Here is a 14,637-nt window from a genome sequence, read left to right as displayed (position 1 = left end):
GGGTAGAGTACCCTGGCATCATCATAGCTCGCAGCAACCTCACACACTTGGGCTCAAGTGATCCTCTTGCCTTAGCCCCCCAAGTAGCTGGAACTACAGGCATCTACCACAATGCCTGACTAGCGTTTTTTTTTTTTTCTTTAATTTTAATTTTAATTTAATTTAATTTTTTGTTTTGCAGTTTTTGGCCAGGGCCAGGTTTGAACCCACCACCTCCAGGATATGGGGCCGGTGCCCTACTCCTTGAGCCACAGGCTCTGCCCTTTTTAAATTTTTAGTAAAGATGGATCTTGTTCTTGCTCAGGCTGGTCTTGGACTTCTTTCTTTTTTTTTTGAGACAGAGACTCTAGCTGTCGCCCTGGGTAGAGTGCTGTGACATCACAGCTCACAGCAACCTCCAACTCCTGGGCTCAAGCAATTCTCCTGCCTCTGCTTCCCAACTAGCTAAGACTACAGGCGCCCACCATAACGCCTGGCCAATTTTTTTTGGTTGCAGTCATCATTATTGTTTGGCGGGCCCAGGCTGGATTTGAACCCGCCAGCTCAGGTGTATGTGGCTGGCGCCTTAGCCGTTTGAGCCACAGGCGCCGAGCCGGTCTTGGACTTCTGAGCTTAAGCAGTCTACCCGCCTCAGCTTCCAAAGTGCTAGGATTATAGGTTTCTTTTTTTTCTTTTATTTAAACATTTTTTCTGTAGGGTAGTGCCTGTGGTTCAGTGAGTAGGGCACTGGCCCTGTATACTGAAGGTTGCGGGTTCAAACTCAGCCCTGGCCAAACTGCAACAAAAAAATAGCCAGGCGTTATGGTGGGCGCCTGTAGTCCCAGCTACTTGGGAGGCTGAGGCAGGAGAATCACCTAAGCCCAGAAGTTGGAAGTTGCTATGAGCTGTGACACCACAGCACTCTACTGAAGGTTATAAAGTGAGACTCTGTCTCTAAAAAAAAAAATTCTATAGAGACATAGTCTTGACTATCCTAGCTGGTCTCAAACTCTTGGCCTCCCAGAGTCCCAGAGTGCTGGGATTACAGGTGTGAGTGAACTACAGCACTTGGCCACTGTCTAGTTTCTTTTCTTTTCTTGTTTTTTTTTTTTTTTTTAATTTGGAGACAGAGTCTCACTTTGTTGCCCTCAGTAAAGTGCTGTCATAGCTCACAGAAATCTCTTAACTCTTGTGCTCTAGCAATTTTCTTGCCTCAGGCTCCCCAGCACCTACCACAAAGCCTGGTTATTTTTAGAGATGGGGTCTCACTCTTGCTTAGGCTGGTCTCGAACCTGTGAGCTCAGTAATCCACCTGCCTTGGCCTCACAAAGTGCTGGGAGTATAGGCATGAGCCACTGCACACCTACCCTGGCAAGTTTCTTAAAAGCACCAGCATGTTCTGGTGACAAAGATGGTAAGGATGGCTAGAGGGAACAGTGCTTAGTACCCTCCCTGACATTCCCATTTGTCCCTCATTTCTCAGTTGCAGGCCCAAAAACTACGGCTGGCATACACAAGGAGCTCCCATTATGGTGGTTCTCTACCCGATGTCAACCAGATTGGCTGCAGCCTGGCTGAGTTCCAGGTAAGTAGATACCAGCCGAGGCGGGAGGTGGGGTGGGGTGGAGGTTCTTAGGCTGCCTCTTTTCCTGACTTACCTGTCTGGTTTGGCAGAGCCCCCTCCACTCACCTTTAGATTCATCAAGGAGCACGAGGCACCATGGGCTGGTGGAACGGGTGCAACGAGATGCCCGCAGAATGGTGTCCCCTCTCCGCCGTTACCCCCGCCATATATCCTTCACAGAAGATTTGGGGGGTCTGGTCTGGTGGGTGGCGGGTTCCTCAGGGACTTTAATGGTTATCCAGTCTGACCCTTTTCTAGGAGCTCTCCTTTGCCAGCCTCCTAGAAAAGTCCTGGTTCCTGTGATAGGGAGTTGTTTCTCCTAAGACTGTGCGTTCTATCTCTGGCTGTCTCAGACTGGCTCTGAGTGTTCTTATTTCAGCTCACTCTTTGTTTGCAGAAGCGGTTTTCTCTGATAAGTCTCCTGCTAAAAGGTGTGGTCCCTCCTCCTCACATCTCTGTTCTTAGGTTTCTTTCAACCTCTGAGGTCTACAAGACCTCTCCCCCCAACCCCTATTCTCATATTTTTCTTGCACCGTTAGTCTTCTTTTTTTTTTTTTTGAGACAGAGCCTCAAGCCGTCACCCTGGGTAGAGTGCCATGGCATCAGAGCTCACAGTACCCTCCAACTCCTGGGCTTAAGCGATTCTCCTGCCTCTACCTCCCAAGTAGCTGGGACTACAGGCATCTGCCACAACACCCGGCTATTTTTTGGTTGCAGCCGTCATTGTTGCTTGGCGCCCCGGGCTGGATCCGAACCCACTAGCTCAGGTGTACGTGGCTGGCGCCTTAGCCACTTGAGCCACAGGTGCCAAGCTGCTCTGTTAGTCTTGATTCCCTTCTTTTCCATTGTTGATCCTTGTAGAAGAGAAAGGTGTGTATTTCTTGAAGCATCTCATTTGCTGCCTCTATTATTCTTGTCTGGTCTCCAGCTGATCTAGTTCCTCTCCACCATTTTCCTTAACTGGTGCTGTTCACATTGACAGCTCTCCTTATAGTCCTGCTTATTTATCTCCTCCCCCAGAGTCCAGCTGGAGAAGGTAAGTAAGTGACCATGGCAGGCAGAATCTCATGCTCACTCTCTGACATGTTTCTAGAAGGACCTTGGGTTGGGGCTGGGATTACTAGGCTAGAGTTTCAATAGTACCTCCTATAGTAGCAGGGCTGAAAGGGGTGGGGGAAGGTGGAGTAGGTGGGTCAGAGTCCAGTCTTGGCCATGTTGACACAAGTGAGTGGCCAAGCCTTCTGGTCCAGCCAGTGGAGGACCAATGGGAGCTGTAGCCAGAGTAGGTGTGTGTAATGGGGAGGGAGAAGGGCAGGGTAGCAGGTGAAAATGGCTGCCTTCTACATAATACCAAGGTTGGTTGCCAGATATAGAGTCTTAGACTTCTGAACTCCATTCCTTGTCCATTTCACTTCTGAAACGCATACCTAGCAGAGTTGCTGGGCAACTCAGGAGTCCCATTCAGTTTGTCTTAACAGAGAGAAATTGAGACATTTCAAAATCTCTTGAGATTGGGAGAGGAGATCCACAGAAGGAACCAAAAAGGAAGAGGCATGATCCTGGGTGCCTGGCCCATTCATTCACTTCCACCTTGGCTGCCCTACATTTTCCAGCCTCTATGCCCACTGTTCTTGTCCACTGCTACCTCTCTTAATGGCTTTGTTTCTCCAATCCAGGATGGTGCCCTGGGGGAATTTCTCTGCAGAGAAGGGGCAGTTGTTTCGACTACCGTCTGCACTTAACAGGTGATGGTCTTTGCCTTCTTTGGGCCACATCTTCCTTATCTGTAGTTTCAGGGGCTCTACTCCCTCATCCCCACCCTGTTCTAGTCCAGCTAGTGTTTTCCCCTGGGAACTAGAAAACTATTACTGGTACCAGCTCATGTCTGCTCCCTGCACAGGACAAGCTCTGACTCTGCCCTTCACACAAGCGTGATGAACCCCAGTCCCCAGGACACTTATCCAGTCCCCACACCTCCCAGCATCCTGCCTAGCCGACGTGGGGGTAAGTGGCCATGTCCCAAGGTTAGAAGTAACCATGGAGCTTTGCTTTGAAGAAGGTAGGTAAGAGGGCACTGCAGCCAACACCACTGTATCTTCTTCAGGTTTTCTGGATGGTGAAATGGACTCCAAAGGTATGTGTCCTTCACCACTTGTAGGTAGTGAAGGCCAAAGTCTTTCTGGGTGGTTGTTGGAGATTTTGTGTAGGTTCAAGGAGCAGGACTCCTTCCCACCTGCCTTTGCTTCCTATCTGCTTTACTGGCTCCTTTTCCACACTCCCAATCACCAGTCTTTCTCTTTCAAGTCCCTGCTATTGAGGAGAACTTGCTAGATGACAAGCATTTGCTGAAACCATGGGATGCTAAGAAGGTAGGCATGGCCCACTGGGTACTACCCACTATCCCTCTGCTGTTCCCTCTCCATGGGACAAGACTTCCAGGGAAGTCTTGAGTTTTCCACTGAGCACTGTCCTCATTTTCTACATTCTCCCTCAGCTGTCATCATCTTCCTCCCGACCTCGGTCCTGTGAAGTCCCTGGAATTAAGTAAGTACCCTAATGAGACTGGCTAAGAGGTGGAGGTCAGAGAGGCAGATTAGGAGACTGATCTCTGTTATTCCTTGACCATGGCCTCCCATGCTTTTTTCTCTTCTGTTAGCATCTTTCCGTCTCCTGACCAGCCTGCCAGTGTGCCTGTCCTCCCACCTGCTATGAACACGGGGGGCTCCCTACCTGACCTCACCAATCTGCACTTTCCCCCACCGCTGCCCACTCCCCTGGATCCCGAAGAGACAGCTTACCCTAGCTTGAGTGGGGGCAACAGTACGTCCAATTTGACCCACACCATGACCCACCTGGGCATCAGTGGAGGCCTGGGCCTGGGCCCGGGCTATGATGTACCAGGTGAGTGGCTGTCCTGGCCATGTCCACACTGGGTATTGCTTAGTTAGAGGGATGAAAGGGAGGGAGGTTTGAGCATCTGAGATCCTCTTGTGACTGCCGACACTAGCCATCACCTCTGTACCCTAAGTTCCCTAACTAGTTCTCAACCAGTAAGATCTGGTAGATGTAGCTTTTCCTAGAAAGAAGATGGAGTGCAGCCCTCAGGTGGGCAGTACCAATCTCACTGTCAGGGACGAAGTAGGAAGGACATTGTGTTGCCACTTTCATAGTCTGGTCACTGCTGGCCCATTATGGGTGGAAGGGGGACTAGTTACCATCAGTAATGTTGGCGTCTCTGGTTTTTGTCTGTACCCGCAGGACTTCACTCACCTCTCAGCCACCCATCCCTGCAGTCCTCCCTAAGCAATCCTAATCTCCAGGCTTCTCTGAGCAGTCCCCAGCCCCAGCTCCAGGGCTCCCACAGCCATCCCTCACTACCAGCCTCCTCCTTGGCCCGCCATGCACTGCCCACTACTTCCCTGGGCCATCCCTCACTCAGTGCCCCTGCCCTTTCCTCCTCCTCCTCCTCTACTTCATCCCCTGTTCTGGGTGCCCTCCCTTACCCAGCTTCTACCCCTGGGGCCTCTCCCCGCCACCGCCGTGTGCCCCTCAGCCCCCTGAGTTTGCCTGTGGGCCCAGCCGACGCCAGAAGGTCCCAACAGCAGCTGCCCAAACAGTTTTCGCCAACAATGTCACCCACCTTGTCTTCCATCACTCAGGTATGCATGGCTGCCTTTCCCTACATGTCTGTCTCCCTTCCCCTTTCTCTTCTCTTGTTTGTTCTCTCCCTTCTTTCCTCAAATACTTCTTCTCCTTACTTCCTGCACTGCTTGTCTCATCCATCCCCTACCAGTCCTCTGTTTTCCACCTGCCCCATCTTTTATCCATCTTACCTCTTCTTGCTTAAGAGTGCAAACTCTGGGATTAAGTTTTTTGGTTTCAAATCCTGGCTCTGCCTCTTACTAGCAGTCTCTTTGGAAAAGTTATTTAACTTCTATAAACCTCAGTATCCTCATTTATAGAACAGGGATAGTTATTTAAGGATCAAATAACATACATAAAGTACTGAGGCCAAGCATGGTGGGTCAATAATCCTACAGTCCAAGAGGTCAAGGCAGGTGGATTGCTTGAGCTCTTAAGTTTGAGACCCTTCTCCACTAAAAATAGAAAAATAGGACTTGGCGCCTGTAGCTCAGCAGCTAGGATGCCAGGCACATACACCTGAGCTGGTGGGTTCGAATCCAGCCTGCGCCTGCCAAACAACAATGACAGCTACAACCAAAAAAAAAAAAAAAAAAAAAATAGCTGGGTGTTGTGGCGGGCACCTATAGTCCCAGCTACTTGTGAGGCTGAGGCAAGAGAATTGCTTAAGCCCAAGAGTTTGAGGTTGCTATGAGCTGTGACACCACAGCAGTCTACCAAGGGTGACATAGTGAGACTCTGTCTCAATAAATAAGTAAATAGATAAAGTACTGAGCACCATGCCTGGCTTAGTTATGTGCTAGATAAATAGTAGCTTAATCTTTCCCTTTTTTCCCTTCTTGGGTCTTGTCTTTTTTCTCATGCCTGTATCTTTCCCCATCTCATCTTCCCCTCCCATTTCTTTCACTTCTTTCATAGGATTCAGAGTCAAGAGAATTTCAGTTCAGGAAACCCAGTCCCTTCATTCTACAGATGAGAAAATTTAGGCCCAAAGGGAGTGTGACTTTAACAAGTTTATATAGCAAGTAGAGAGATTTGGGACCAGAATTTAAAACTTTTACTTTGAAAGGTTTTTTTCCTTAATGCTAAAATTCTCAGCCTTTTCCTCCTTCCCTATCCATTTCTTCTTTTTTGCTATCTCTGCTCCCTTTTCTTTCACCCTAATGCTCTTCTTTTCCTTTCCTCTGCCCAACTCTTTCTTTGTCCATTGCTATTCCCTGGAATGTGTGTTCTGTGTTCCATCTTTACCCAGGTCCCCTCTCCTGTAGGAAAAATTGAGGCCAGGCCAGCAAGGGCTCTGCTCTTGGGGTATGGAGTGAGCATAACTTCCTTTCCTCATTTTCTCCTTTCCTTTCTTCATCTCCTGCTACCTCTGGCCTCTTCCATGCTCTGGAATAGCAGTTCTCAACTCCACTGTGGTGTTATTAATCACTTGTGAGATGTATCAGTAGTTCAGGTACCAAAGTTAAAAAATGGTTTCCTTCTGGAGTGAATTCAAAATTGCTCTTGTATTAGCCTTACTCAGTTACACTTTCATTCTGATGTGCGTTTTTGAGCAACTATACTCAACCCTATGGGAATATTGAACTTGAGGATAATTACAACTTAAGAGAGTAGGAAGCCATGACTAAGAGTTCTTTCTGAGGAGCACAGTGAAGGGGTAAGCTTCCCCCTTTCTCCTTCTTTTCAGGGCGTCCCCCTGGACACCAGTAAACTGCCCACTGACCAGCGGCTGCCCCCATACCCTTATACCCCCCCAAGTCTGGTTCTGCCCACCCAGCCACCCACCCCAAAGCCTCTACAGCAGCCAGGGCTGCCCTCTCAGGCCTGCTCAGTGCAGCCCTCAGGTGGCCAGCCCCCAGGCAGACAGCTGCACTACGCAACACTATACACACCTGGGCCCAGTGGGCACAGGCAGCAGTCTTACCACCGACCAATGAATGACTTCAGCCTGGGGAACGTGAGTACTAAGAAGCAGGGGAGAGGATGAGAGTGGGTCAAGGGGGCCTGAGTATATCTCTGAGTATATCTCTGAATTGGGAGATCTAGGTGGAGGGACAGCTCCCCTTCCCTGAGTAACATAGCACTGCCAGCTTGGAGTTCCTTTCTTCCTGCGTTTGACCCCTATTCCTGCCCCTCTATTTCTGCTCAGCTTGCTCTTTGATGACTGCTGCCTTGACCCGTTCTCTTCCTGGCATGCACATGCTCTGGCCCAGCAGGTACGGTGCCCACACCTACTTCGGGCCCCGTGCTTGCTTTTGTTGCTCTGCTTGCTGCCATCTCCCTCTGTCATTGCCTCTGTATCTGAGGTGGATGAAGATTGCTTGGTAAAGGGGATGTGTTAGCAGGGTGAGGCAGGTCCAAGCAGGAACGCCTATTCCAAAGCCCACTTTCTCAAGGTCTGTGTGTCTATAGCTGGAGCAGTTCAGCATGGAGAGCCCATCAGCCAGCCTGGCACTGGATCCCTCTGGCTTTTCTGAAGGGCCTGGATTTTCAGGGGGAGAAAGGCCAGTAGGTGGCCCCCAGGATTCCCACACTCTCAACCACGAGAACTTGACCCATTGTTCCCGCCATGGCTCAGAGCCTAACATCATCCTCACAGGTGAGGGGGTATGGGTAGAGATGGAGAACCGAAGGAAGGAGGGACACAGTTGAAATATTAAGGGGTCTCATAAGAGTTTGTAGGGGAAGGGGCCCTCACCCATCTCCTCTATCTACAGAAGACTCTTCTCCAGGTTTCTCTAAGGAGATTGCAGCAGCCCTGGCCGGAGTGCCTGGCTTTGAGGTGTCCACAGCTGGGTTGGAACTGGGACTGGGGCTAGAAGATGAGCTACACATGGAGCCACTGGGCCTAGAAGGGCTCAACATGCTGAGTGACCCCTGCGCCCTGCTGCCCGACCCTGCAGTAGAGGATTCATTCCGCAGTGACCGGCTCCAGTGAGGGACATCGTCAACATCCCTTTTTTTGGCCCTGTCCCCTATCATGGTCCCTTCCCTCCCTTCCCCCTGGCCAGTAGAGACTCTACTCTCTGCCCCCAGATCCTCTTTCTAGCATGAATGAAGAATTCCAAGAATGAGAAAAAGCCACGGGTTTGTCCAGGTTTCTTCTGTATTCTGCACAAGGGGTAGGCCTGGGGGAGCTCAAGGGAGGGACTAAAGCCTTTGTAACTTTGAACCATCTGTATGGAGGTCAGAGCCTGTTGGAGAGCAGGGGGTAGAGGGGGGCCCTGGAGGTAGGGCTTGTCCAGATGCCTAGGGGTGAGCAGTGCACCAGCCCCTCCTCACCACTCTTCCCCTTGCAGTTGGAGGAGAGAGCCAGAGTGGATGTTATTTTTTATTAATTATATTATATGTTAATAAAAAAATCTTATCAAACTCTTGGTGTGGTTGGCTATTTGAGGTATGGCTGGGGATGTAGGGAGTTTTTTGGTCATAGGCCCTTTTATTTGTTGTGCTTTGTGGAAGAGCCCTGCAATCTCAGGATTTGTACCTAGCATTGGACAGGGGGACCCAGGATGGATGTAGGCTTCCATAACAGCAGGAAGTCACTTGCGTGCCCTGCTTTATGTATCTGGCCCTGCTGTAACATCAAGGAATGGGGGCTTTGGCCTGACAAGTTACTACTCTTCCTCAACCCAAGGCCTGGTAGTAAGCTAAGAGGATTCAGCGGTAGAGGTGTTTGCTAGCTGAGTTCATGGGCCTGTTGTTTCCAGTAGAAAGACTCCAGCTTTGCTAGGGGTAGCCAGCCAGTGCTGAGGCTTCCAAGAAGAGGGCATTTGGTCTCAGCTGGCTCGTCTTTCTTTTTATTTTTTTGAGGGGCAGTGCCTGTGGCTCAAGGGGTAGGGCACTGGCCCCATATACCAGAAGTGGGGGTTCAAGCCCAGCCAAAAACTGCAACCAAAAAAAAAATTATTTTTTGAGACAGAGTTTCACTTTGTTGCCCTGGGTAAAGTGCTGTGGCATCACAGCTCATAGCAACCTCCAGCTCTTGGGCTTAGGCGATTTTCTTGTCTCAGCCTCCCCAGCAGCTGGGCCTACAAGCACCCACCACAATGCCTGGCTGTTTTTTGTTGCAGTTTGGCCAAGGCTGGGCTCAAATCTGCCACCCTCAGATTTGGGGCCTGCGCCCTACTCACCCACAGGCACCGCCCTCAGCTGGCTCTTCTTTATGGCCCTTTTAAGTTTAAAGGACCTGCCTCTAACCACATGCTCCTAGGTCTCAAGGAAGTGAGACCCCACTCCCACACACCCCCACAACTGCGTGTGGATTTGCTTCACTCTCCACTGTAATCCACTCAGATTTTAGTTTTACTTGAACACATCTTTGAATGCCATCCGTGTTCTACATAGCTCTCCTCTTTCTGGATTGGGTTGCTAGCTTTTTGACCATTTGGACCTCTTCTTTCTTACCCACAGTGCCCCTCCACCACTACTCTATTCCACACCCCGCAGTCCTGGCCTCTTCCTCTTTCCAAAGCTCTTGTCATTTACAGAAAAGAGAACTGAGAGCTTCTGGCTCATGCCGGAAGGGAATGCAACGTGCCCCAAACCTGGAAGTGGGGGGAGCCACCCAGGCCCCCACAGCTTGAGCCTTAAGGGCCTTCACCTTCGCAGAGGAAAGCACACATCTGACTGCAGGATGGGCGCGTGCCTCTGACTCTGGGGCCGGCTGGGGTCAGTGTCCTGCGGCACCGGCGGGATGTCTGCAAACGTCTGAGTGCAGCGAGCCCTCCCAGCCGCCAGGGGTCGCGCTGCAGGAGGCTGGACACTGGGAACGCGCTTGCCCAGGGTCACGGCCGCCGGCCGAGGAAGGGAGGTGGGGGGGCGCTAGCAGCGGTGCCCACGGTCAGGGAGGGCGCCTGGGGAAGTAGAAAAAGCCGGGCACGCGGAGGAGCGCTGAGGCTCCGGCGCCGCAGGAGCTGGGTGGGCCGAGCTGCCGAAGCGAGCGGCGCGGCGGCACGGTCCCGGCGTAGCACGGCGGGGACGCTGGGACCGCTGAGATCTCCCTCCACGGCGCCCCGCGCCCTGCTGCCTTCGGCCGCCTCTTCCTTCCCTCGCCGCCCGAGCGGGAGCGCCATGTCCGGGGCTGGGTCGCCTGCCGCCCGCCGGCCCGCCAGCCCGCCCTCCCGACCACCCGCCAGCGGGCCGGCCGGCCGGGGAGTCGCGGGGCCGGCAGGTAGGGCTGGACCAGGCGGGGCGGCGGGCGGGGAAGGAGGGAGGACGCGCAGTCTGGGCGGGGATAGACCCCAGCTGTTCTCCCGAGCTGCACATCTGTTCTGGTTCCTCTCTCTTGGGGAAGTGAAAGTGGAGGGAGGACACAGCCCGGAGTACGCAGGAGGTGCCGGGCATCCGGCTCCTCTTCTGCTCCTGCGGGGGCTGGAGTCGGAGCCGCCTCCCTCCCCTCGGGTCATGCGGCGGCCGGCACTGCTGCTGTCACGTCCTTGGCATCCTGCGCGCTCGCTTCTCTCTGCCCTCCTTCTTCTTCCGCCGCCTCTCCTCCCTCTGCGCGCCCTTTGCCCCAACCTGAACTTCTCATCGCCCGGCGTTGGGACCCGGGGTGGCTCCTGTGCGTGTTGCCTTTCCCTGGCGAAAGCGCTGCTTCCTGCAAGACTTCCCAGCCTGAGTGCCGGGAGGCCCGAGTGCACAGGTCCCGCGGGTGGCTGTCACCCATTTGCCCGTTAGTTCTACCTGATGGTTTCTGCCTATGCTTTGGGCATGGGACTCGAATTGTGTGCAGTGGATAAGGACAGGGCTGTGCTCTAGAGTTAAATCAGGAGGCTGATGCTGACTCCTGGCTTCACCTCCCAGACGCGGAGGCTAAATTTAGCAGCGCTTGGGAGGGGTGTGTGTGTCCAAAGGCCAAGTTAAGAAGAGAGCCAGCTTGGGTCTGTGAGATTGCCTAGCTCTCTCTTTTGGGGAGAGCAGGCAGTGAGTAGGACTTAACATTCTGGAACCCTGCAGAGCCATGTCTGCCTTGCTCAGGGTCCTGTAGTAGGAGGTTACACTTGGCATGATGCTGTGCTGGCACCCATCACACACCCACAAGCTGACTTCCTCTGGGCTGCTGCTTCCCCTCTGTTTCAGGAAGTGACCCCCCCTTCCCCTCTAAGCGCCCCCACGTGCCTCCCACCCTCTGCTGGGAGCCACCCACCAGGCTCTTTACTCACTTCTGCACTGTGGGGCACCTCAGGACCCTTGGGGCTCCTGCTCCTGGGGGTTGGGCCATGGAGACAGGTGAGAACAGTTACTGAAGGGCTATCGCTGTGGGCCTTGTTTCTCAGGTTCCAGGGGGGAGATTGTGGGGAGGCTGGGACTGTCTCCCATAGCTACTTTGGGCCTAAATGGAGATACCTAAGGTCTTAGAAGAGAACAGTGGGTTTTTTGGCCAGGCTGGCGGAGTTAAGAAGGGAAAAAGGGCACTGGAGTCTGGTGACAAGACTCTTAACACTTGGGTTTTGTGGGGTTTCCCATAAAGAACCTAAGAACATTTGCTGGATCATGAGAGTCTTACAATGTTAGAGTAGGAAGGTCGGAAACCCTTAAAAAAACTGTATAGGTATGACCTCATGCCCAGATTGGATGATGTCATGGCAGGCTTACAGAAAAGATTGTGATCTCTGTGATGTTATAACTCTATGCATAGAGTGAGGAGAGGTGGGCCTCTCCTCAAGGGCTACATGAATAGCACAGTGTCAAACCCACAATGTCATGCCTGTTGGGTTCTTAGGAGTGAGGGCTGGTACCACTAAGTGGGAGGGGCCTGATCTCTTTAAGGAGCTCTGTGGGCTGCAAGAGCCTGATGATGTCACAGGCAGGAGAGTTCAGGATTGGCTGACCACTTATCCTGCCTTTCCTTGGAAGAATTAGGAAGAGGAGAGGAGCAAGGTGTGTTTGTGGTGGGGGTCACCCTGGTTGCCATGGCAACCCCACCTTACTTTCTTCATCTCTCTCCCACTTGACCATTCTAGATGCAGTGAGTGAGGGGGGGGCCATGGCGGAGGAGCGGCCCCCCCGGCTGGTAGATTATTTCGTGGTAGCTGGACTTGCAGGGAATGGCGCACCCATCCCAGAAGAAACATGGGTTCCAGAACCCAGTGGACCCCTGCGTCCTCCCCGGCCTGCTGAGCCCATCACAGATGTGGCAGTCATCGCTAGGGCACTAGGCGAGGAGGTGCCTCAGGGCTACACGTGTATCCAAGCTTCTACTGGGGGCTACCCCTTGGAACTCAGCGCCGGACTCCTGGGTGGAACTCAGCCTGTCATCTGCTACCGCAGGGGCCGTGACAAGCCCCCCCTTGTTGAGCTGGGGTGGGTGTCCCTACCCATGCTAGCACTAGGGAAGGCTAGGAGGGATTTGGGTGAGATAGGAAGAGATTGGGTCAGGGACAAGGGAAAGGCACCGAGAATGGGAGTAGGCTGGGTGAGTAGCCGGGAGTGGGGGGGACTGAAGTTGTATGTGCTTGACAAGACACCCTATAGCTCTCACAGATTTGGGTCCCTCTGCTAGTGCACTGCTTGTGAGCACTGTGAGCTTGAGCAGGTTATTGAGCCCCTCTGGGCCCGTCCCCTCATCTTTGTCAGGATAAAACCTCCTCATAGGATAACAACTGAGATGATTACATGAGATAACCCATGTAAGGGACTTGGCACAGGCACATCACTGATTGCTTATATTGTTCCTAGTTTTCATTAATGCATATGAGAGCCATGGAAGCTTGTGAGGTTGTTACTAACAAGAAGTAAAGCCAAGGGCTAGTGAGGGAGCGTGGGATTCTAGAGGGTAGAGTTCAGCTAGAAGAGATAGGCTCTGGTGTTGGAGTTTGACAAAGCTGAAGGTCCAATGCAGGTTTAGGGACTAGATAGGCAGGTATGGCAGCCTTGAGGTCTTTTTCGTCTACCCTGATCTCTTGACATTTCTGCTCTCTGTGCCAAGGGTACTGTATGAGGGGAAGGAGCGTCCCAAGCCTGGCTTCCAAGTGCTTGACACAACGCCCTACAGCCACTCGGCCAACTTGGCTCCTCCAGGCCCTGGACACCCCCGTACCTACCTCACTTATCGGCGGGCAGCAGAGGGGGCAGGGCTGCATGCCCTGGGCATCACTGACCTCTGCCTGGTACTGCCCAGCAAGGGTGAGGGCACTCCTCATACTTACTGCCGGCTGCCCCGCAACCTCAACCCTGGCATGGTGAGTGAGGCCAAGAGCTGAGACCTGGGCCATCTTAGTAGAAGAGTGGACACTAGGCATAAAGAGTATTCTGGAACCAAGGCCTTTGACAGCAAGGGTGGGCCCAGAGGGGTGACTCTGGCTGTGGGGGATAGTTATTAATGGGATCTCTAAAGATGAAAGATTTATTTAGGGGTGGTGAAGAGCAATGGACCTCAGAAACCCTTGTTAGCTATGTATATGCTTGTCTCTTGCCATTTCTGGGGCAGTGGGGCCCAGCAGTGTACCTATGCTACAAGGTGGGCCTGGCCAAGGCCAACACACTGGTGTATGAGGCAGGTGAGTAGCCCTCTTTGTCCCTGAACCCTGACCCTCCTTGTTCCTCTGCCCTGGTGCTTCATGGCTGGCACCATTGTGTCCCCCAGAATTTACTTCCTCTTTGCCACTTGGCTCTCCTCTGGGATCCCCTGGCTCCTTCCCCTGGAGTCTGATGGACCCTCCTCCTGTTGGGTACCCCCTCTCTGCTGGGGTTGCAGAGTTGCTGGGCCGCTACCCGGAGAAGGACAATGAGGCATTTCCACTGCCTGAGTCAGTGCCCGTCTTCTGCCTGCCCATGGGGGCCACTATCGAATGCTGGCCTGCCCAGACCAAGTACCCTGTGCCCGTCTTCTCCACCTTTGTGCTCACGGGTGCAGCTGGTGATAAGGTGGGTGTGTGGGGGATGGGAGGGGTCCAGGCTGTACAGGGCCTTCCTGACTGTTCCTCTGCCTCCTGCCAGGTGTATGGTGCTGCCCTGCAATTCTATGAGGCATTCCCGAGGGCCAGGCTGTCAGAGCGGCAAGCGCGAGTGTTGGGCCTGCTGAGCGCTGTGGAGCGGGGCCGGGCACTGGGGGGCCGTGCCGTGCGTAGCCGGCGTGCCATTGCTGTGCTGTCCCGCTGGCCTGCCTTCCCCGCCTTCCGCGCCTTCCTCACCTTCCTTTACCGCTACTCTGTCTCAGGCCCCCACCGCCTGCCCTTGGAAGCGTGAGTACAGCTGCCCTGCCATTGGGCAAGGGTCCAGAAGGGATGGGGAGGCCCTGAGAGATAAGAATGTAGGTGGGGTGCTGGCCACAGGTAGTGGACAGGGCCTCAGTGTGAAGTTGTAGTTTGTTCATTGCAAAAATGTCATTGGCTGGGCTCGGCGCCTATAGCTCAACCGGCTAAGGCGCCAGCCACGTACACCTAAGG

The 14,637-nt window shown here is 53.1% G+C and overlaps 2 protein-coding genes across 5 annotated transcripts in view; both read left to right on the top strand.

Moving 5' to 3' along the window:
• CRTC2 (CREB regulated transcription coactivator 2) overlaps positions 1-8,620 on the top strand; it is a 13,735-nt gene extending 5,115 nt beyond the window's left edge. For 2 of the 4 annotated variants that reach the window (XM_003802269.2, XM_023508319.1), the window contains exons 2-14: positions 1,463-1,564; positions 1,654-1,770; positions 2,578-2,639; positions 3,280-3,348; positions 3,504-3,607; positions 3,708-3,737; positions 3,908-3,972; positions 4,098-4,147; positions 4,260-4,504; positions 4,862-5,262; positions 6,936-7,205; positions 7,661-7,847; positions 7,966-8,620. In XM_003802269.2, the coding sequence (XP_003802317.1) occupies positions 1,463-1,564; positions 1,654-1,770; positions 2,578-2,639; positions 3,280-3,348; positions 3,504-3,607; positions 3,708-3,737; positions 3,908-3,972; positions 4,098-4,147; positions 4,260-4,504; positions 4,862-5,262; positions 6,936-7,205; positions 7,661-7,847; positions 7,966-8,186 (1,923 nt within the window). In that variant the 3' untranslated portion in view covers positions 8,187-8,620. The remainder of the gene's footprint in view (positions 1-1,462; positions 1,565-1,653; positions 1,771-2,577; positions 2,640-3,279; positions 3,349-3,503; positions 3,608-3,707; positions 3,738-3,907; positions 3,973-4,097; positions 4,148-4,259; positions 4,505-4,861; positions 5,263-6,935; positions 7,206-7,660; positions 7,848-7,965) is intronic. The other 2 variants (XM_023508318.1, XM_023508320.1) reach the window with 2 other exon arrangements.
• Positions 8,621-9,918: 1,298 nt separating this feature from the next.
• The window catches only part of DENND4B (DENN domain containing 4B), a 19,014-nt gene continuing 14,295 nt past the window's right edge, over positions 9,919-14,637 (top strand). Inside the window, exons 1-6 of the mRNA XM_012813007.2 lie at positions 9,919-10,421; positions 12,214-12,553; positions 13,179-13,431; positions 13,680-13,749; positions 13,947-14,116; positions 14,189-14,433. Of these exons, the coding sequence (XP_012668461.2) occupies positions 10,322-10,421; positions 12,214-12,553; positions 13,179-13,431; positions 13,680-13,749; positions 13,947-14,116; positions 14,189-14,433 (1,178 nt within the window). The 5' untranslated portion in view covers positions 9,919-10,321. The remainder of the gene's footprint in view (positions 10,422-12,213; positions 12,554-13,178; positions 13,432-13,679; positions 13,750-13,946; positions 14,117-14,188; positions 14,434-14,637) is intronic.

The sequence above is a fragment of the Otolemur garnettii genome, unplaced genomic scaffold, assembly GCF_000181295.1.
Source record: "Otolemur garnettii isolate 467f Iridium unplaced genomic scaffold, OtoGar3 scaffold00244, whole genome shotgun sequence".
Classification (NCBI taxonomy): domain Eukaryota; kingdom Metazoa; phylum Chordata; class Mammalia; order Primates; family Galagidae; genus Otolemur; species Otolemur garnettii.
This window is presented reverse-complemented; position numbering and strand designations above follow the sequence as displayed.